At 38.0% G+C, this 22,265-nt stretch overlaps 4 protein-coding genes across 4 annotated transcripts; 1 reads left to right on the plus strand and 3 right to left on the minus strand.

The window, feature by feature from the left end:
* Window positions 1–899: 899 nt before the first annotated feature.
* On the minus strand, window positions 900–3,356 carry LOC136239001 (uncharacterized). The gene is made up of 3 exons (XM_066029731.1): window positions 2,401–3,356; window positions 1,311–1,679; window positions 900–1,256 (listed from the first exon to the last, which is right to left on the minus strand). The coding sequence occupies exons 1-3, from the start codon at window positions 3,194–3,196 to the stop codon at window positions 1,003–1,005; spliced, it is 1,419 nt and encodes a 472-aa protein (XP_065885803.1). The 5' UTR covers window positions 3,197–3,356; the 3' UTR covers window positions 900–1,002.
* Window positions 3,357–3,387: 31 nt separating this feature from the next.
* LOC136237610 (H(+)/Cl(-) exchange transporter 5-like) lies at window positions 3,388–8,188 on the minus strand. Its single transcript, XM_066027817.1, has 16 exons — window positions 7,442–8,188; window positions 7,183–7,389; window positions 7,049–7,129; window positions 6,724–6,906; window positions 6,582–6,674; window positions 6,355–6,479; window positions 6,154–6,298; window positions 6,017–6,102; window positions 5,669–5,790; window positions 5,487–5,601; window positions 5,031–5,126; window positions 4,721–4,779; window positions 4,555–4,662; window positions 4,378–4,502; window positions 3,601–3,695; window positions 3,388–3,547 (listed from the first exon to the last, which is right to left on the minus strand). The coding sequence occupies exons 1-16, from the start codon at window positions 8,186–8,188 to the stop codon at window positions 3,457–3,459; spliced, it is 2,478 nt and encodes an 825-aa protein (XP_065883889.1). The 3' UTR covers window positions 3,388–3,456.
* A 2-nt stretch (window positions 8,189–8,190) lies between these two features.
* On the minus strand, window positions 8,191–11,647 carry LOC136237612 (septin-2-like). Its single transcript, XM_066027820.1, has 14 exons — window positions 11,488–11,647; window positions 11,309–11,423; window positions 11,165–11,224; window positions 10,930–10,983; window positions 10,791–10,872; window positions 10,522–10,662; window positions 10,348–10,465; window positions 10,194–10,283; window positions 9,819–9,915; window positions 9,670–9,721; window positions 9,492–9,608; window positions 9,344–9,434; window positions 9,169–9,288; window positions 8,191–8,433 (listed from the first exon to the last, which is right to left on the minus strand). Exons 1-14 carry the CDS (start codon window positions 11,518–11,520, stop codon window positions 8,317–8,319), a joined length of 1,287 nt encoding a protein of 428 aa, XP_065883892.1. The 5' UTR covers window positions 11,521–11,647; the 3' UTR covers window positions 8,191–8,316.
* LOC136237611 (uncharacterized) lies at window positions 11,613–16,617 on the plus strand. Its single transcript, XM_066027818.1, has 10 exons — window positions 11,613–11,806; window positions 11,857–12,263; window positions 12,458–12,528; window positions 12,602–12,664; window positions 12,935–13,059; window positions 13,118–13,214; window positions 14,323–14,478; window positions 14,623–14,810; window positions 16,077–16,242; window positions 16,301–16,617. Exons 1-10 carry the CDS (start codon window positions 11,682–11,684, stop codon window positions 16,481–16,483), a joined length of 1,581 nt encoding a protein of 526 aa, XP_065883890.1. The 5' UTR covers window positions 11,613–11,681; the 3' UTR covers window positions 16,484–16,617.
* The last annotated feature ends 5,648 nt before the right edge of the window (window positions 16,618–22,265 follow it).

Here is a 22,265-nt window from a genome sequence, read left to right on the forward strand (position 1 = left end):
TGTAAACTCTATACCCACCATGCAGAAGTCAGTTATATAAGTACTTGCAGAATTTTACGCCACTATTTGACTTAAGAATTTATTAGTAATTGTAATTGTTTGTATTTGTGCTGTAATTGTACTTGTTACACCTGTAACCCATCTTCCAGGTTGGAAGGGGGTCATTGCTCCAGAACGTTCTTTCCTTTATTGTACATTGTACTACATACTATGTTCTGAGTTACATATGATAATAATGATAATATAGCTTGCAATTGTGTACCATGGAATTCCATTCTCCTCCTCCCAGTGGAATAAACATTGTTTTATCCTACGATTGTAATACTACCTCCTAGCTAGGTCCACAGATGGCACTGATATCAATGATCGCTTACTTTCAGCATGAAGTGCATGACTCATGCTTATTCAATTAAAAATTGCTACCACATTCAATCTCAGAAGGCCAAATTTTAAAGAGGGACACCAACAGACCCTCTGCAAGATACAGCATGCTTGTATCAACCATTTTACCACTTATCCACTGACAATAAATTATGTCTTGTTAGCACCCCCTTGTATGATATCCTAGATCTGTCTCTGTTAAAATGTATGCTTGTCATACCCAAAGCTAAGGAAGCAAGTCAAGGAACAATAAGCATTAAATTTTATTAATCAGTGAGGGAAAAACAATCACCATGTAAAATGATTACTGTGTGTACACAACCAACAAAATAGCTATACAGGTTAATCATCCACCTTCAATGGTTAATGAACTCATGTGCAGTATCTATAATAAACAACTACCAACACACTTGTGCTAAACCTTTCTAATAGAACATACACTACACTAGCCACAATTTGACACCTTCATATCACAGCTTATGGACCATAGTGCATATACATTCAAGATTATGAGAAAATTATGTAATCTTCCGTATTAATCACTAAAACCTTTCATATACATAATTATATTTAGCTTGTGTGTGTCAATCATAAAGAATGTACAGGTCAATTTATCATCAGTTATAGTAGTTTGAGATATTTCAGGGCAGACTTGGCAACATTGTTCTCAGCATCTGACTTGCTGTGTCCAGTTTCACCATGTAACATAGGAATACCAGGGATGGTTAGTGTACACTGATATCCTCCAACTACTTGATGTGTCACAAAATATTCTTTCTTGTATGGAATTTGATTCTTGTCAAAGTATTTTTCTTTTAGGTCTTTCTTGTAAGAAACTGAATTGGCAGTTACAGTTGATCCACGATCATGTACACCTAACAACACACAAATATTATACACACAATAATATCATATGCTATGTGATTTACTTGTGATTGAGCCAACTCTTCTCATGGCAACTTCTGCAGCACTCTGTCTAGCATCTTGTTTCCTAGCCTTCATTTCTCCATTGTATGGTCTTCCATTAACAGTGACTGTAAAATAAAATCCACCACTTTGTGCTGTCATCTCTCTGTAGTCAGGTTCTTGAAGCTTATTCTGTTGGCAGTATTCTTGTAGTTGACTTATCGCAGTTTTCTGTGGTGGTGATGACTGGCTCCTGTGTAAAGTTGGAGGTCCAGGAGGGGGTCCTCCACTCACAGATATTGGTGCTGGTGGAACATGTACAGGCAACGGTGGCGGTATTACAGCATTGTAGCTACTAGAATTGCTGTTGACTGGCACATGTACAAAAGGGCCTACAAAACCAAAAAAAGAAACAAATACTTACAAATTTACATAATGTGATAATCTAAATGATTGTTAGTGCTACATAATTATAAAGGCTACTGCATGGTTTTTAGAAGAGGATAGCCATGTATTATCATAGGTGTAGCAAAATATTTTTAGATAGGAGGGCTCTATATTCTCGGTTTGGTAGAGCACAGTGTTGAAAAGAGAAAAAAAGGTCAATGCATGCTAAGTATGACTGCTCTCCACCAAATATACATTGTATCACTGATATAAAGCACATTATTTACAACTTCATAATTTGCTACGCTGCTTCTCTGAATACCATGATGACTGCTTTATTAGAGTAATTGACTGCTCTATTAGAGTATCTCGATCTTTTTGCAACAGAAAATTGCGAGGGCTCCAGGGCTCCTTGCCTTCCCCCTGGGTTGCTACGCCTATGTGTATCATTACATCCCATTCAAGGTTAGACAAATAGTGTGAACAAGGTGGTACTACTAAACATGATTACATAAACAATAACATTGGCTGCTGATCTCCCATTGTTTCAAGAGCAATAACTTTCTTGATACCTGAGGTCACCAAAACTCACTTACAGTTCAACTAGTACATACACAACAGAATTACTACTATTGATGTGTATTGACTTGCAAGAATGGTCAACTTCCTGTGTGACCAACAAACAGTCAAGATACTCAGATAGAATATACAAATAGCTACATTTACCATGTTGTTGTGATTGTGACAAAAACTCTCCTAACAAGTTGACCCGCTCTGTCAGTTGGTTGATACATTGTGGGGTCTGAAAATATGGAAAAGAAGATTTGCATATTTCTGTCAACTTTCTGCTAACATCTGTCAAAACTACTGAGAGGTCATTTTGTTGGGTCTGAATTGCTTCAGCTAAAAGACCCATCCACAATCCACCAGAAAACACTTCGTAAGATTTGTAGGTTGGTAGTGTTGAGTAAGCAATCAAAATGTTGCCATAGGTAGGCACTCGATCAGGAGTTAAGAAACTCCCACCTCTATCAGATGCAAATCCTCGTGATATTAGCTCCACCCCAACATCATCATTTGTGCCTCTACATACATCAAAGAAAAACAATCGAGCCATTTTTCCCAACTGTGGTCGATTTTTATCAGGTTTAAACTGGCTGACCAACTCCTCAATACCCATCATGCGTCCCTCCTGTGTGTATATTTGTCCACCTGCATTTCCACTTGGTCTGCCATACTCGTCAAAAAGCTGTTTACCAGCCGCTCCATGACCTGCAAATACGAACACCAAACGTCTGTAGGATGGACCGTACGGTAGGGAGGCTGCTTTTACCACGAAAGCTATTAATTCTTGCTGTGTCATGTTCTTATGAGAAACTACTTCGTAATTCAGCTTATTAAACGCAGCAGTCATCTTTGCAGCATCTTTGTGGGTACCATTCAACGCACCAAGTCCACTTTGGTATGTTTTATAATCGTTTGATACAATAAAGGCCGCTCCAATCCGACCCGATGCAGCCATGCTCACTCGAAGTTGACACTACTAATCCGACTACGGTTGATAGATATAGTATGAGGTAGTCAATACCAAGATACTAAATTCCCCCGGTACTTCACATTACTTCATATTGCTGATTCATGGTTTGGTTAACCACAGTATTTTGTAGACCTGGCGCTTAATATGTAGCCCCGCGCGTTAGAAGGAACACAAGATGACCTGAGATAAAATGTTTTATGTCTGTCAACAAATATAATAAATAATAAACAGTATTCTGAAAAAATTTAATGATATTGTATAGCATTAGGGTCTTGGTGTTCAACCTCTGCAACATGTCTTAACATATCCTTCTTGGTTATTATACCCATGAGACGCCTTCAGGGAGAGCCATGTGATTATCACATGTGAAATATAGATGAATAACTTACGCATTATGAGTAACTAGCACTTGACGTAGTCCTAGTTTTCTGAACATCTCTACAACTGTTTCCATTTGAGTTTGGTCTGATATTTGAAATGGTGACTAGAAGGGGAAAATAATGATGAATGGACCTTATCTGCAATGACGTCACAACATAAAAATGGCAGTGATAGTGTGGGGACCTTGTACAAGGTTGTATTGGAAGAGGTGGCATTTTGCTATGATAACGTTAATATACAGCAACAAGGGGCCAGGTGAGGCATACATACTTACTTACAAGACAAAAGTGCACTGTTTTATATCCATATCAAAATTTAGATCTGGTTTCACCTGATGGGATTACTTCACTTTGCCACATCACACTATACTAGCCTCTTACCTTCACTATCCAATGTTCCTATGTTGTGAAAGCCACAATCAAGGCTCATTTTAGTTACTACGAATAAAAATGTGACGAATTCTCCACACTAACAGCCATTTTGTCAATTATGATGTCAATGTGGATAAGGTCCATACAGAAACATTGACTGTGCAACACTCAGGTGCTGAGTCAGTGTTAGGAGGTTGTACCATGTCTTAAAAGTAAAGGTGTGGTCATTCAAAGTACATGTGAGACATGGACAGTTGGCACTTACTCCCCCAGTGACCCTCTAATGGTACAGCTGAAGTGGCTCCAGTTAATTCTTGCTCCCCATTTCCAGCCAGGTAGACTGGAACAACTTGGCCAAGAATACCAAAATGGTGCCCTAACCAATTGGGACGCCACAGACAGACACATACGTACCTCATCCATAAATCCTCTCAGGTTCACAGTATTAACAGAAGAGTCAACATTTCTCCTTCTCATATAGTGCAAGAAGACAGCTCGAGACTCTGGAACAATGTGATGCCCCGTGGATCTCACTTGGTCTGTAACAACAACAACCACTTGTTGACATCCATACAATACACCACCACTCACTCAGAGCATCCTGTATCTCCTTCCTAGTAATATATCCAGCTAGTAGTTGTGATTCTGTAGACATTACACATGGGAAGCCTGCATGGTCAGAGCCTTCTACCAGTTCCTCTGTAACGAAACAGTATTGGCATGTTGTTTAACAGCCCCCTCTAAAGAACATACCCACCTAGTGTTCGAATAGTACATGTGGACAAGTCCAGTATTGTCAATGGAGGATCTCCTGGTCTACAAGATGGATAAAAGAGATGGTAGCTTATGCTGTCTGTGTCTTGATAACACTGTTACCAATTCAAGGTTTTTATTCAGTCTTCCAATAATGAACTAGTTTAACCACCCTTACAACAATAAATACAGCTAAAACAGAACTCTACAGGCACAGCAAGCCACACACCATACAACAATACTAATACTCTGAGCTATAGCTTCAGTTGTGGCTTAGAACACAAGAGGAAGGAATTTATACACATTTCACTCACTGTGGCTTCATCACTTTGGAGGCAGGGAAGTCATGTCCATACTCATCCTTGCTATCCAGGAATGGGTAGCCATTGAGATGAATATGACCATCATAACTGAACAAGCCGTCAAGGAAATATCACAAACTACAATCAATTTTATCAAAATAAGTAGATGACTCTTCTATATTCACCCCCTGCAAGGAAGGCTTAAAGCCAGAGTCAAAATTTATACAGGTAATAGAATTTCAACAGAATTACAAGAAACTATGACAACCTTGTTCAAGCCATACTACTTCATGGCTTAAGAAGAAACCATTTATCTTCTTTATCGCTATGGTACTACATTCAAAATAAGGTCATAAGCAACAATGGAACGTACATCTATTTACATACATGACCTGTACCTCCTTGAAAATTTTGACCTGGAATAGACCAGGTTTTACAGTAAACATTAATATAAAAGCACAAGGATACATCCCATCTTTGATGAAGGCATCTGCTACCCATTTGCTCACCATCACAGCCACCATAATAGGAATAATGTAGTTTAGTCCTCCAGTTAGCTCAAACATAATAACAACCAATGAAACTACAGAGAAGACAATGTAACATGTTATTCGTATCCCCTGGGGGTGGGGGCCACACTAATACAGTACCTGTCATTTTGGTGACGCCACCTAGAGCTGCAGCAGCACCAATCATGGCGTACAGGCCAGGATTAACACAGTCTACATTGGGAGCACAGAACAGGTGGAAAAATCCTGAATCTCTTCCAGAACTAAACAACAAAAGGAAACACAACAAACAATTGATAGTCTAACACACGACATGATACGTAAAGCATAACTTTAGAGAGGTCAACATTCAATCAAAACATTACATGTGTAGATGGCTACAAATTGTGGCAAAAATTTTCCTCTTAAAATTTATTTTATATGGATAATGTAGTATTTGGATATGTGGTACTAAACGACACTAAAACAATATAAACCTTAGTGACTTACTATGCCAACTGCTCCACACCAATGCCTAGCACTCTCCCCATACAGGCACCAACAAACATAGTGGGAATGAACAAACCAGCTGGTACCTATAATTGAGCACATACAAACCTGTACTACCAGTTAGCATAACTACATACCTTCATCCCAAATGTGAACACAGTGAGAACAGCTTTAGCTATCATGGCTAAAATGAGGTGCCAGACGGCTGTTCCTACTGCTGGCAAGGCTCTAGTATCATGATATTGTTCCTCCATTGTATCAGCTGTGCTGTGATTGTATGCACTGCAAGAAGTGGGTGGGGCTCAAATTGGTATGCATGTAGGTAGAGCCACACCCACCACAAGTCAGTGTTGTCTTCAGGTCCACACTGGGAGAACAGGACATGTATGAGAGCACTGGCATTCATCCTAGTGTACTCATTAGGGTATGCTATCACACCAGTCAAAAGTGACACCACTAGAACCTGAAACAAACAGTTAAATGAGTACTTGTAGGAAAAATAACACTACAGAGTTATGATATGAATGCGTACCATCTATAAAAGGCTTAAAGTTGTTCTTCTTACCTCAAATATTGGTATTGGGAACTTGACAAACATTTTCTTCCGAAATTTAGACCACATCAGATTAAGTTTAATAAAAAGAGCTCCATATAATCCCTATGTATGAAGTTAAAAGACACAGAAAAGTTATAATTCAAATACTGACCCCAAATACTCCTAGTAGTAAGAATGGGACGAATTCAAACAAGTGCCAATTCTGGCTGTAGTTGGCATAGAACAATACCAGTTGCCCGGAGAAGTATGGGTTCATCAGACCCAGAGTGAACGCTGCTGTGAGTGCAGCAAAGAATGAACGCCACATCGTCTTGTATGGAAAATAGTATGATACCTAAAATGTAACAGTGAAGAAACATGTATAAATCTGTTTATACTAGAAGGTATAGCAGCATGAACAAGTAACAAAGTGTAAGCATGTGTTAAACATGACATACCACCCCCACCCACCCACAGAAACATACACAAACACATACCTCTTCTAAACTAAACAGTACGCCTCCTATTGGAGCTCCAAAAGCAACGGACACACCAGCCGCAGCAGCTGCAGACAATATCTAATAAAAACAGCCTTCAATAACATTTCTCCAAGTTTCATGTTTCCACTCACCTCACGCTTCTTAGCTTCATTTTTACGATATTTTGGGAAGAGATGGCTAAGCAGGTTTCCACAGCAACAGGCTACATGAACAAGAGGACCCTCCTTTCCAAGACTTAGTCCTGCTCCCACACTAAGCACCATTCCAAGACATTTCACTACCAGGGTCCATGCACCAAGGTACCCCTTGATGATAAAACCACTCAAAATAGTTTTAACCTACAGGAGAAAAATATCATCTAAAGATTCCAAATTATCACACAAATTTAACCTCTGGGATTCCTGAACCAGAGGCATAAGGTGCCACAGTTACTACAAAAAATCCTGCCAGCCCTCCAAGAAAGACGGCAAACACAACATAGAGCCCATAACCCAACCAACTAAAGGAATATTGAAAAGATTTATCGGTCACTCCTGCTAGCTCAGCCCATGTCTTCCATCTATCACAGTGATCGACATCAAATGATGTTTCATTGCTTAGCCAACAACATGCCTCTCTGTCATAATATGGTCGATCCGTACAAATTCCTTCTTTTAAGTCACTCATCCATGCTGCTCCAATGTCTATTATTCCAGCAAGAACACCACTGCACACACCAACCAAGAATACAACCAACCATCCTGATATTGCATCCATTTTCTTATTACACCATGCTCTCCATCCTAGGAGTTGACGTTGTTCCATTTTACGGTGTCTCTGACGATCACGGCTTCTGTCCCTGACCCAGTCAATAGTATGGAAGTCATCATACACGGTACCCTGTTCAGCAAAGTCTGCATTGTACTCTAAAGGTTCTTCCATGTGAATATCACGTGCATGGTCGGCGTATCCGGAGTCTAGTACGTTGTCTAATCTCACACCGTCAGCTACATCACTATCCTCATCGCTGAACTCTGAAATAAGCAGTGGAGTAGTCATTCCTTCCACTTTCACTATCGTTAAGTTCGCCAGTTCGAATGTAATAGAATCACAACACGTGACGTGAAGAGTCACGAGTTTGGTTTTCCTAATTATCATAATTACGTTGTAATTCACTTAATTACATAAACATAACAAAATATATGAATGCACCTGCATTACAAAAAGCAATAAGTGTGGCATGTTATTACTAACAAATACATGTATCATGCTATGTCAGGGAAAAACTACTTTTTCCCAGACTTGGTATAAACAGCAGGTTTATTGTTTGCCATAATTTCTGTTTGTGCTCTTTGTGCCTGAACCTGAGCTTTCCTCTTGTTGAACTGAGTGATCTCTTCCTCCTACAGTGAAAATAAGAGTGCATTTTATAAAAACCTGGGAAGAAAAGGGTACTGTATGATGAGCTAGTAAAGGTAAATGGAGGTAACTCCATGTTTGCGATCATAACTTATGATCACCAAAACTGATTGCAATGAAATTTGGCTACAAGCAATATATGTTTATGTAGCCTGTGGATACAAAATCGTGCAGTGCAAAAAAATCACATATGGGGTAACTATGACAGTAAGCCAGAAAGACCACCTGCATTACTTTAATGCAAATGATTTCATTTAATGATTTACGAGTTACAGCCCATCAAAGCTGAAATTCATGAAGTTACCCCAGTCACGAAGTTATCTCCATTTACCTTATAGCAAATACTAAAAATTTCGGTGTCCCCAAGGAGGGTGGATGAGCCAGACAATAACAGGGAACCTGATTACAAGGTATGCATGCATGGTGGCCCATATGTATGATGCAAGGCCAACCTGGTCTCCACCACATGGTCAAGTATAGGGTGCTGTCACAGTGGCATATTACCAGGCCCAAGGTTGGCAGTACACTCTGTGTGTGTGTGTGTGTGTGTGTGTGTGTGTGTGTGTGTGTGTGTGCGTGTGCATGTGTGTGTGTCACAAGTGCATGCAGACTAAAACAGCTGTAGGACCAGGTGTCATACAGACCTTCAGCACTTGTGCTGTAAAGCCTTAATAAATAAAACTAAAAAAGGAGGCTACACAGTATGTATCACAGCATACCAAGAGTAAACGCTGTTCTTCTAATGCTCGTTTTTCTTCTGCATGTTTTTGTCGTGTTCTATCCTGGTCGTCAATCAAAACTTGTTCAGCAGATTTCAAATCTGCTTCCTTTTCTTTAACCTACCAACAATAAACAAACATAACAATGTTTTAAGTCATACAACATCGATTATACCTTTTGTACAAACATGGCTCTCATATGTTCCTCTCTTGTATGCATCTCTTTCAAGTGTTCGTTGCGTTTCTGCTGGTATGTCTCTTCCAAACTGAAAACAATGTAAAAGGATGTAGCTTGCTAGAGAATTGGCTCAAAACTAGCTCACCTAATCGGTTTATTGTCGGCAGAAACATCTGAAAACCCCATGCCCGTCATCCTGTTGCTCCTGTAAAGTTGGTAGTGAACTTCATGTGTCTTTTCCCTTAAATCCTCCATATTTGTTCTAAGGAGATGTAAGCCAGTTTACTTCCCAGCAATCAAACCATTTTGCACATTATGCTTACCTGATCAACATTTCTCTTAGCTTAGTCAATTCACAGTGTGCCTCATTCTCAACTAATAGTATACAAGAAAAATTTCGATTGATATTTAATATTCACACAACTACAGAGCTGTATTCAAAACCCATCTTGAATTACAAATTACAACTAACCTTCTACAATTCCCCATGGATACTGCCTGGCACGTATTCTCTTTCCTCCGGCAATTATCTCCTCTCTAGAACCAACTACTCCAAATGGTAGGTAATCCTGCATGAACAAAAGCACTCAATCTAATACATTCACAGGTGCTATGAATACATGGACCACAGCTAAGTTAATAACTCTAATTGAGTTAATACAATATAATAACCAAGAGACCAAAAACCACTAAGAGACTGGTTAAGTGTACAAAATATAATCACAGTTTAGAAGTCATTCAATACCACAAGCGCTACCACATCTATATCCCCACACTACACTACAACATTACACATACAACACAGGTGAATTTCTTTACAAAAAATACCCTTGGATTATGAGCTTACGTTCATTTTTGCATTAAGTTCTCCAACTTGCTCTTCATTGGTGGGGAATGTATAAATTTTAATACCATTACTACCCAGCTCTTGCATAATCTACAGAAGAAAATGAAGACAAATAAAAACAAAACTACCACAGTAAAGCTAACACTTTACATACTTGTTTCTTGAACTGGATTAAGTCTGGCCTTGAAATCGTATCAGCTTTTGCTATAACAGGAATAATGTTGACCCTCTTGTCCAGTTCCTTCATGCATAATAAATCAAGTGATTTAAGCCTGAAATTATTATTGGTAACACTGAAGCCAGAACAATCATACAGCACAAAACATACGAGTGTCCTGTTGGATTGATGAAATAAACACACACATGTACCCGTGTGTCACGAAAATCCACAAGGTTTCTTCTGATTTTTAGTTCTTCCTGGAGATAGGCTTCAAACTGTTTGTCTATGTAGTTCACTATGGGAACAGCACTATACAAAAATAGTAACAAAAAGTATGTAATTCAATGGACACTACACATCACACAATACTACACACACAAACTACACTGCACACACAAACTACACTGCACACACACACACACACTGCACACACACACCTGCTTTCTCTTGACAGTTGGTCACCAAATCCTGTAGTGCTCACTAAAGTTAGTCTCAAGTTAACATTTCCTTCTCGGAGTTCTGTTGAATGAAATCATAAGGATTGAGTTCTTTCAAGCAGCCAGCTACACTACTCACCATACGAGTGCTGGGTCAAGCTAACCTCTGGCTGCTTATGACTAACTGGTACGTCTGAAATATGAATGATATAAAGTGAATCCCCATAATTGTGTTACCTTAGATACAAAGTCAATTGATTGGCTTCTGATAAAATATTTTACCTAAGTGCAGTATCTACCACACCCAATGAGTATTACAGAGTTTGTAGCTACAGTTGTGTTGACATTGATGCATAAACAATACACAAACTCACCATCAAAAGCTGATTTGAACAAGGTTTCCATAAGAGTTGACTTTCCAACGCCGGTTTCTCCTGCAACCGCCAAAGCAAACATTTCAGTTAACACGTGCAAGCGTCAAACGGTATCAGGTGTTCTAAAACATCACACTTGCTTACCGACACATAGGATGTTGAAATCAAATCCATAACTGACTACCCTGTTTACCAACTGGTCGGGTAGATTTGCGAATCCGATACGACCTTTTGGCTGCACCGTCCGCCCGCTCGGGCCCTGTAGCGGGCGGGAATGACACGAATAAGTTGAGCATCTTCGCAAAATACAACGTGTTTCTTACCAGAATTCTTTTCGTGTGCACCGCCGATGACATGACGCTGAGCTAAAGTGGTGTTACAAGAGACTTCAGCTACCACGAGGAATAAATTATGCTTTGAGCTGTTGAAAAGATTTTACCGCCCACCCTATTATCTGCTGGGGTCTAATTTCCGGCTACCTTTCAATTCCGGATAACCCTGTGTAAATTGTAGCAACATGGCAGAAACCAGACTTAGTGACATTAAAGAGGAGACCTCGGTGGATTTAGATGATGCTGAAAACGGTATAGATCCTGAGCTAGAAAAATCAATCAAGCAGCTTTTTGAAGCGGCAAAGAGAGGGTGGGTTTTATTTAGAATATTTGGATCACGACGGATTATCATTCTTTCAGGAAGCTCGGTAAAGTGCAAGAAGTTGTGGAGAAGTACAAATCTGCTGTGGTGGAATTGCGAGATAAGGATGGGCACACGCTAGCACACTGGGCTGCTTTGGGAGGACATGTACAAGTCTTGGAATATCTCATTGCAAATGGAGCCCCTGAGAATGATCACAGCGACAATGATTATGGCCCTAAACCCATCCACTGGGCTTGCGTTAATGGCCACATCACTACTGTCAATTACCTACTGGATCGTGGCATTCCTGTAGACGAATGCGACTACAATGAGTGCACCCCTTTGATTATTGCCGCCCAATATGGCCAATCCCTTGTTATCAGTTACCTATTACAAAGAGGTGCTGATCGGTATCATATGGATAATAACAGGGACACTTCACTTCACTGGGCAGCCTACAAAGGTATTGAAATTTGCATGTTGCATCCATCACTTTAGTAGAAATACACAATTTCTGTAGTATTATTTCGGCATTCAAGTATTTGTATGCATACCATAAACTTACTTCGTAGTAAATAGCTGATTGGGTGTTTTTACTTCTAAGAATTTTTGACATTGTATGCAAACATTTCAGATGTTTTGTCTTCTCCTGTTTAGGCAATCCTGAGTCTACATTGATTCTCTTGAGTAATGGTCTTGATCCTAAACAAAAGGATTCTTTCGGACAAGTGAGTCAATGATTTGATGGCTCTAACAACAGTTGAATGTTGTTGTTTGTTTGTTTTTGTTTTTTTTTGACAGACACCAGTCCATTCTGCTTGTATTGCTGGAGACCTGAACTGTCTGGAGCTATTGGTGGATCATGTGAGCTTACTGTGTTTAAGATATTGTTAATTGTTTTTGCTTAGTTACAGCTTCTGTTTTACTAACTAGCTATAGTGCTTGTTCCATCGTATGCATACAGCTAGGCTATGTATCTTCATTTGGGTTGAAAACATGACCTGCATACAGTACAGCTCGTATGTACAGCTCATAAGTCTATAGTGTGTGGTTATTGGGTGCCACTCGGTTGGAATGAGAGTATTGATAAGTTATTGTGGTTGTGTTACCAAGGAAAATAACTTTGTGATTTAGGGTGCCGGTCTGGAAGATGTGGATGACAATGGCAAGCAACCTCTGGATTTAGCTCGCAGGAGGAACCATCGCTCTATAGTGAAGTTCATTACAAAGAAAGACCAACCACTATCCCTGGACTGGCAGTAAGTAAATTGTCATCATCATGTATTTCTCTCCTAGTTGACAATTTCTGTTTTTTAGGTCGATAATTTTTGGGCCCCCTGGGAGATCAAGATGGCTGATCTGGTTCTTCTTGACTTGTATGTTGTTCTGGGCATATCCCATGTACTTCCTCAAGGTGAGTGTTGAATGTAGAGCGTGTGTGTGAAATAGAGAGAAGCGGCTTGAAGGCTATTTGTGACCGAATTTGACAAAACAAGGCTTCCACACACATCCAGTTTTACGAGTGTGAATCACTATAACTCAATGTAGGAGCATGACATTAGTTTCAAATTTGGACCTGGAATTTTACCATGCAATGGAAGAAGTGTGTGAAAATTTTAGGTCAATAGCGTACTGTATAGTCAAGTTAAAGTTGGTTAAAGACAGACCTTGCAGTTTAAACTGGCTAGTTTTTTTTTTCTTTTTGAGTAATGTGTGTTCCAGCTACAAATTGTTGGCACAAAAAACTGTCACATTGTCAGTTTAGTTTTCCATTCATTTCAGTAAGATTATGTTATTGAAAATATAATATTCTGTCTACCAAAAACTACATAACACTTGTAATACTGTGATTAATATGGTTTGTACATTCAGTCAGTGGCGATTCTAGACCTGACCTACAGGGGGTGGGGGCACACCATGACTGTTGCTGTATGGTTGTAATATAAAGTAAAAAAAATTTGGGGGGGGGGGTGCCAGAAGCTGCAGGATTTTTGCAATTTGCTTAAAACAGCCTAAAATTTATACTAAAACATGAAAAATGCTAAAAATAACAATGCCAATCTATACTGCAACTTTTCCACAAGATTTTTAAAAGTGGGAATTTGCTAAATGCATAACTCTGAACAAATAATTAGTGTGGCCTATATATTGTCAACCAAGTCTACTTTTTGGGGCATCTTAGGACCTTTCCTTTTTTTAGAAAGGTGTCCTGATTTCAGGGGAATACATGTGTGTGCATTAATACAAATGAGACGTTGGTAAGTGTCCTGATCATCTCCTTAATAGTGAGTCATCCTGATTTAGGATTCTAAATGTGTGCATGCTGATTTAAGTGGGACCATTTGCAAGTGTCCTGATTATCAAAGTCTCTTTATTGGCGAGGTAGTGTACAAATAGGACCAGTTGATCGGGATTGAGTGCCTGGTGTCCACATTTAAGGTCATCCTTCACTACTGTTGACTGTACTAATATTAGGGATATTCGCTGTTTACCTCCTGAGACTATTTCATGTTTTGTTGTAGTGTCTTCCTCGTACACTGGACATGTTATGGAACACTCATGTGATCTTCATCATCACGAACATCCTCATGTGGATTTTCTACGTTCTCATACTAAAGACAAATCCTGGATATATTCGTAATACTGACAGGAGTAGCTATGACGAAGTGATTAAAATGGTAAGGACTTTAAAATTCAATATACAATCATATTATTTACTAAAGGTAAAAATCCAAAGCGTTCTCATTTGTTTTTGCCTCCACGATTTCTACATTATTGGAAATTTTCAGTTTTATTTTAGCATTTGGTATTTTTCCTTTCAGCTCAGTAACCCATCTGCTTGGAATCAGTATGCAGAGAATGATATGCACAATCCACTGTACAACTTGTGCCACACTTGTAAGATACTGCGGCCAGTGAGGGCCAAGCATTGTCGCCAGTGTCACCGATGTGTGGACCATTTTGACCATCACTGCAACTGGGTGGATAACTGTGTCGGCAAGGAAACCAGGTATGGTTGTGTGTGTGTGTGTGTGTGTGTTGGGGGGGGGGGGGGGGTATCTGTGGGCATGTGTATGTTTGGAGAAGGAGAATGAACTATCAAAATAAATCAAAATGTCATTGTAAACTCTTCCAGCCCACTTGACATCAGAACGTATAGCTGAGCTTCTGGCAGTATAATTATTTATCTAGGCCACCATCTTAGTGATCAATACACGCATCCACTGCAGTTATTGAGAAGTATCCATGTAGATCTTATGAAAAGTGATATCATCTATATGTGCAGTGTATGTAACTGGAACACAGGCAGGCATGAGATTGAGCAAGTAAAGTGCTTAAGTATTTAGTTACAAATTAACACTCTACGTTACCATAATTATAGTAAAAAAAAAGTTTGGCAAAAGCCCACTAGATACCACGTACTGTACTGCTCAAATGCAACATGTGTGAGTAATTAAACAACTTGCCAATTCAGGAGTGTGGCAGCCATTTATCCCTTGCACTGAGGGATGATGGAAACGGCTGCCACACTCCTTAATTAATAAATCTTTTAATCGCTTGTACTTGCGCGTAGCAACGTTGCATTTGAGTGGTAACTACCGTATAAGTGTAAGTAGCATTCGCTGGTTCTTGTAATGTCGAGAGCAATGTTTGGATTTTCGTGAACTCTTGTAGGACAATAAACCTCGCGACAATTGAAGAAAATACCCATGACACCTGTCACAATACTGACCCATCCTTTCAACATAGCAAATCTGCTCATATAATTGTTAAAAATAATTGTCAGATAAAGTTTTGGTGATTGTAATGCCATTCGCCAAATTCGACAGTATGTACTTAACAGCTCTTTTACTCATGTTGAGTGTTGTATATAACAAGTAATCACATAATTGCAGTGATAAAAACTAATTACCATTGTTATTATCACTCTTCACCTGATCCAATCTTGTCTTACAATATCTAATTGGGTTACTTATCAGATGGTATAACTGACATGTAGCACTTGGTATATACCCAGTATGATTATGTAGCTGAGCGTGTGCTTGCACAGAATAGAAGTGCTTAGTTGCTATACACTTTGACACAACTGAAACATTGGAAGTCCAAAATTTCTTTACCCACTTATAAATGCTGTAGTCGCTTTGTTTTTGTTTTGTTTTTTCAAATGAAGTGTAGTTATGTCGCTATGTCCCCTCATAAGCTCTAGTATTGGCTTACTTTATGATTCATAATAAGTGTACTATCAATATTGCACTATATTTTTTTGTTGTTCTAGGGTATACTTTGCTCTCTTTGTCTACCTGATGAACTTCAATGGTTTGATAACACTGTTGTTTGCTTACAAACTGCTGAAGTTGGACGGTTTCAATTTCCTTGTCTTCATGGGTATCCCTGCCATGTTGCTGTTTGGATCACCAGCTCTAGTTGTCGTCTTCTTTCTGGTAAGCATAACAGAAAAATTACATATCAGCAATTTAAATTATTTTTTGATTTTCTTAGACCATCCAAATCCTTACTAATGTGACGACTCCAGAAAGAGGTGGTTTTCATCGATACCGACACTTCCGTACATCAGACGGGATATATTACAATCCTTTCAACCAAGGCCTTGTACGAAACACACTAGAATTCTTCAATTTAGTGACACCCAAGTACACCCGGCGACCAACAGTAATAGTGTAACTGACATCTAGGAGTTATTTTTCATTATTCATTTATGAGTTTTTATACATATTTTTTTCACCGTAATTCACACACACTGTAAACAAATCTACATTATTGTGTTTTCACGATTTATTAAATGTAAAAATAATTTATATTAAGTATTAATAATAATATACCATCACACATAACATAAAACCAAACAAACATTAAAGCTTACAAGTGGCAGCAACTTTAATAGTTTAACAAGATTTATGATTTCTTCAATCTATCAGATAATTCTTGCAATAGGTGGCTGGTGTGAAGTGTTATTAATTTCTTAACTTACAGCTAACAATGATAAGAAGAGTGATCAATTGTGCTTCACATTTTGGCACATATGTCAAGGTTGTGTTCTGAGTGGTGATATGCTTTTGTTGCTGGCTGAGTTGTTCCTTCAACTATGGGATGTTCTGATATCATGGGAGTTGGGACACCATCAGGATACTGTACAGTGGAACCTTTAGTTATTGGAACCCCTTGGGACCAGAGGTGGTCCATATGTAGATCTGAAAAGTCCATATCTCTGAAACTGCAAAATAACCAGTATTATCAACCACCCTAATAGAACAGTCACTACTCTAATAGAGCAGTCATTTCCGTAATTCAGTTAACCGAGAATTCGGATAACTGAGGTTCCACTGTACAGTATCCTGAAGATGTCCCAACTCGCATGATATCAGAACTAGCTCCTACATCAATAAATAAACCATTAAGATAAGCTATACCAAAATTACAAAATGAAGGAGGTCAAGTTTTCACCGAACTATATTAGGGAAAAGACTCCTGCATATCATGCAAGTGTCCAAAGATGTAGCAACCAGGAGCTAGGAAGAATGTGATTGGCTAAGCAGAAACCTGCCATGTTGCACTGTGTAAAAATCTGTGCTATAAGTATAATTTTATGAACTTCTTAATATGTACACAGTGAAACAAAGCTCAAATCTACATTGGATTTGTCTCTTCAATCATGGAGAGTATTTTACTTTGTTGGTGCTTCTTTACAATCAATGAAACTCACTATTGTCATTTTTTCATTAAAACAGCCTTTGTATTTGTGCACACAGAGGATATAGGGAAATAGTGAACATACTGATCTATATCCTGTCCTGCTACGGTAATGAATTATAATGATTATATGATCAACTAATGAAGCACTTGTAATTTATTTGCTGTGATAAATATAACTGTTGTGCAAATTGAATTTCAACTGACTAGCACTATAACTCCAGTCCAAAATTGTTGTTTGAAACTTTGGCAGAAACAATAATTTAAAATAAAATAACAGCCAGTTAGTTATCTCAGTAGTAAACATTAATAGAACATACACTCTACAGTAAAACAGTAAAATGATTCCGACCTGCTGCATCACTATTAGAAGATAAACAACTTTAATACTTTTTATCTTTCCTGTTTGCCTGAAAGAGGGTTTGGCTTTTAAAAATAATTAAGCTTCTATGATATCAAAGGTGGTGGCCAAGAAATGGCTGCAATGTAATCATATACCATCACGTATAGTGAAATCAAATGATCATGGTTATCAAACAACAAGCTGCATGTATCTAAGGGAGTTGTTGCAAACAATGTGTGCTGCTAGTAGTATAATCTAAAACAGCCAAGCTATAGAGCTGGGCAATAGTAAAAAAATATCGAGTATCGTGATATTAATTTTCAAATCGTATCATGACATTTAGCCTCCACACTATCGTGATGGATGTAACACTTCAAGATGGTTTTTAGGTGTGCATTCTATTAGGATATTTTGCAAAAAAAAAAAAAAAAAAAAAAAAAAAAAACAGAACGCAGCTAATCCCTATTATAAACCCTTGTTGTGGTTCAATGGAATTAAACCAATCTTCAAGCTTGCTTTGTTTTGATCGTGTTGTTGCTATAAAGCTAAATTTCACACTTGTACTCGGCTGAGAGATTATTTGCAGCAAAATTCCCTGTATACAAATGTCAAAAAATCTCTCACAAAAAGACCTCATGCAAAGTTGTTGTGCTTTGTAAGACTATAATTTGGTTGAGATTTCTGTGAAATTTTCACACCTGCACTTTACAGCTGAGAAATTATAGTGAGAGATTTTAAAAATATTTTCACTCATTAGATGAACATTTAGTTCTGAGTGAAAGTACATAAATGAAAGTTCTATCATGCTTAGATATTCATCATAGTATAGAATAATAACTGGTTTCTGCAGATGATCGTGATCTACATGCAGGTTATGAACTGTCACTACATAACACACCAATATTTACAGTATTACATACTGGTGTGTTATCACTTGCTATGGGCTAATTAATGTGTACAGTTGATTATTATTTTGTGACTGGATTAGCAAATTGGTGGGGTCTGAAATTGAAAGTTAGTAACTTTAATTCCTGGCCACTGATGCATGTGTCCAAGATAATGATGTTTGCTTGGGAGAGCAATTAAATGATCCTATGCTTTCACAACAACTCTTCCTACAACAAACACATGGGTATTCACAGATACACAATAACAAGACTGAGTTAATAACTCTTGATAATACACAATTACGACATATACAAAAAGCATGTACAAGCTGAAAGCATGTAGCTATATTGTTGGTTGATACTTATAAACATGAGTTATTATTATACACTGTTATGTTCTTCTGTTCTACAAAAGTTATACTGTAGGATCACTCCAGTGATGCAAGTTAGCTGAAACATAATCATGACTCCAATGCATGAAAATATTAAAATAAATTATCGAATGATCTTCATGACTAGGTGCACAGCTCTCAGCATATTCTAATCCGAGGGAGAAGTTTAAATTTATAATTATTTACAATTTCCTCTCCAAAATGATTAACACTTAATAAAATATAACAATTGGTAATATTCAATTAGGGGTCATAGAAGTGAAACAAGGAAGCAGTAAAACAAGGGAGCAGTGAAACAAGGGAGCAGTGAAACAAGGGAGGTTGTCTCACTGTTTAGCAGTCTATATAGCCATGACTGGATCAGTATAATACATCTGGAGGTGTAGACAACCAACCTCCTTTTTCACTATTTTTTTTTATTTCTACAATCCTTAAATTCTTTCTTCATACATTTTTTGTGAACCCATATCGAAAGAAAGAATAATGACACTAAAACATATTATCATAAAATTAATTTGTGAAAGTTCACAACTCTTGACAATTCAACTTAATATTAATTTGATTGATGGGGAGCTGGTCAGATGCTAGTTTGCAATTTGTAATTAAAAGGCAGCTGGACAACTAGCTATAGCATATATCTTATCCTATAATCAGTACTACCAGTCATTCTCAGGTATTCATATTTCTGGCTGACTCTCAAGGTCAAGTTTTACATTCAGAATCTTGGTTTCTAGTTAGAATTTCCATAAAATGGACAGATATATTTCTTTTCTTGTCATTTATGTTGGCATGGAAATGTGTATTATGTACTCCAGATGATGGGAAAATTACATGAAACATGGTCCAGGTATTTGTAATGTAACAAGTATATATCATTTATTGTTTCCCTTAGAACCTCTTCAGAAGACCATGCATGAAGCCCTCATGATCAAACAATTCGAACAATTTCAACCATGTTTCATTTTCAACGTATTGCTAAATTGTAATTCAAAGTAAATTTGGTACTCGTGTGTAATGTACAAATATAAGTCACTAAATTGCCATTCTTGTCTACACATTGGACATTGTTGTTGAATGTGTTGTGCTGAAACTGTGCTTACACTTTCCTGCAAGTAAACGTGGTATTAAGTCACGAGTAGTTGTACAAAAATGAGCAAGTTTACCTGAAGCACAATCGTCTCCTGGTATCTTACGGTATGGACAACAACCATCAAAAGGCATCCAACATATTCCACATTCCATGCCATTGGCAATCCAATTCCAAGTAGCTACACGTGTCCAACGTATTGAACAAGCCATTAACCAGTCATACACATCTTACTAGTTTACCCAACACTATCATTAAAGCAATTAAGTGTAAGGCAGAAAAGGAAGATGTCTTTCATTGTGGCAAATCTCCAGAAGACATCTTGCTTTTAGCTGTAGTAGACCATATAGTCACTTCTTTAGATGAAGCAAAGGCTGCTTTTCTTGATCTCCAAAAAGCTTTTGACTATCTCTTTGCAAAGAATTAAAGACCTTGATGTGTCAAGCTCAGTACTGTGCCGGTTTCAAAATTACTTAAGTGATAGAGTTCACCGATAATTATATGAGTCAGAGTGGAGAGACATGAAAGGCGGTATTCCACAAGGGAGTGCATTAGGACCAATGATTTACCTTTGCAGATTACAGATGGACTGTTACTGCAATATGCTGATGACACAACATTAATTTGTAATGGTTCTATATAACCCTTCTCTTGTGGCTGCTCCCATGAATGAACAGTTGCAGCTGATACACAACTGGATTTCTAATAGTAAGATGAAATTAAACCTAACAAAATCCAGTGTTATGTTTTAAAGTATCTTAATAAATGATACCACACTGAAATCTGTGGATAAACAGAAGTATTTAGGTGTTATCTTTGATTATAAGTTATTGTGGTCCCACTGTGTATCCAAAGTTTGTCCTACTATCTCTTCCTTATCAACAACCATGCACAAGCATTATCTAAATTCATACCCAACTGTAAGACTCATTCAGGGGCGGATCCAGAGTCTGGAAAGAGGGGGAGCACCTTGCTGAAAAAAAGTTGAAGAGCAAAAAAAAAAAAAGGTCACAACAATAATAGCTAGTTATCCTTTACCAAATATATTATATCACGTATGTTATGTAAAATAAAATCCTATTTATAGCTTCCTAAGTAAGCTACACTTCCCCATGAACACTGTGACTGCTTTATTAGAGTGATTGGTGATTGACTGCTCTATTAGAGTATCTCGATCTTGTATACATTTTTTTAAGGGAGGGGGGGGCACGTGCCCCCCCCCTGGATCCGCCACTGTCATTAGCTCTTTCCCACCCGCAATATTCCCTTCTGGTATGGGGCCCTCCACTATCCCAGCAATCATTACAGTACGTGGCTGGAACGTATGCAGAACAGAGCTGTACGAATATGCAAACAACTATCAAAGTTTGATCATGTGTCACAGTATTTTTCTGAGCTCATTTGGTTGCCATTTGGGAAACTTATTCAATTTCAGCCTACTTGTTTAATGTATTGTCAATTCCACCACTCTAAATGAATTCCATTGTCACTGCCGATTAAATTTGGTCGGTGTCATTCTCACTATGACACCAGAGTAAAAGATTATTGAAAAATCTCAAAAGTGCTTCCATGCTAGAGCTTCCCATTGGTGGAATACTACCATGAGTTCATAATATTTATATACAAATGTTATGAAACTCTTAGCTATACCATCCACTTTTCATTTGGTCATCAAGAACCTCCATTACCAGTAATGATATCATGATTACAATTCTTATTTGCTTAATGATTGATGGTTAGTTATTTGTTCTGTATTTGATTACCTAGTTTTTATTGTGCCTATATATTATGTCTTGTTTTGTATTTTGTGACCATATGTGTTATTACCACTCCTGCAAGAAAGAACGGCTTAGCCAATTGCAAGGAGTTAAAACAATAGATCAACATCAAATCAAAAGGAACTTATATACTTCTGATCACGACCTTCAATATATCACTTCTCTACAGTACACAGCGCAACTCGCCAAGGCTAGTCATGTGTCATCACTCCATCTCATGATCTCAAATACTCTGATTCTAGACATTAATTTTGTCCAGACTGTTTAAT

The sequence above is a fragment of the Dysidea avara genome, chromosome 11 (genome assembly GCF_963678975.1).
Source record: "Dysidea avara chromosome 11, odDysAvar1.4, whole genome shotgun sequence".
Classification (NCBI taxonomy): Eukaryota; Metazoa; Porifera; class Demospongiae; order Dictyoceratida; family Dysideidae; genus Dysidea; species Dysidea avara.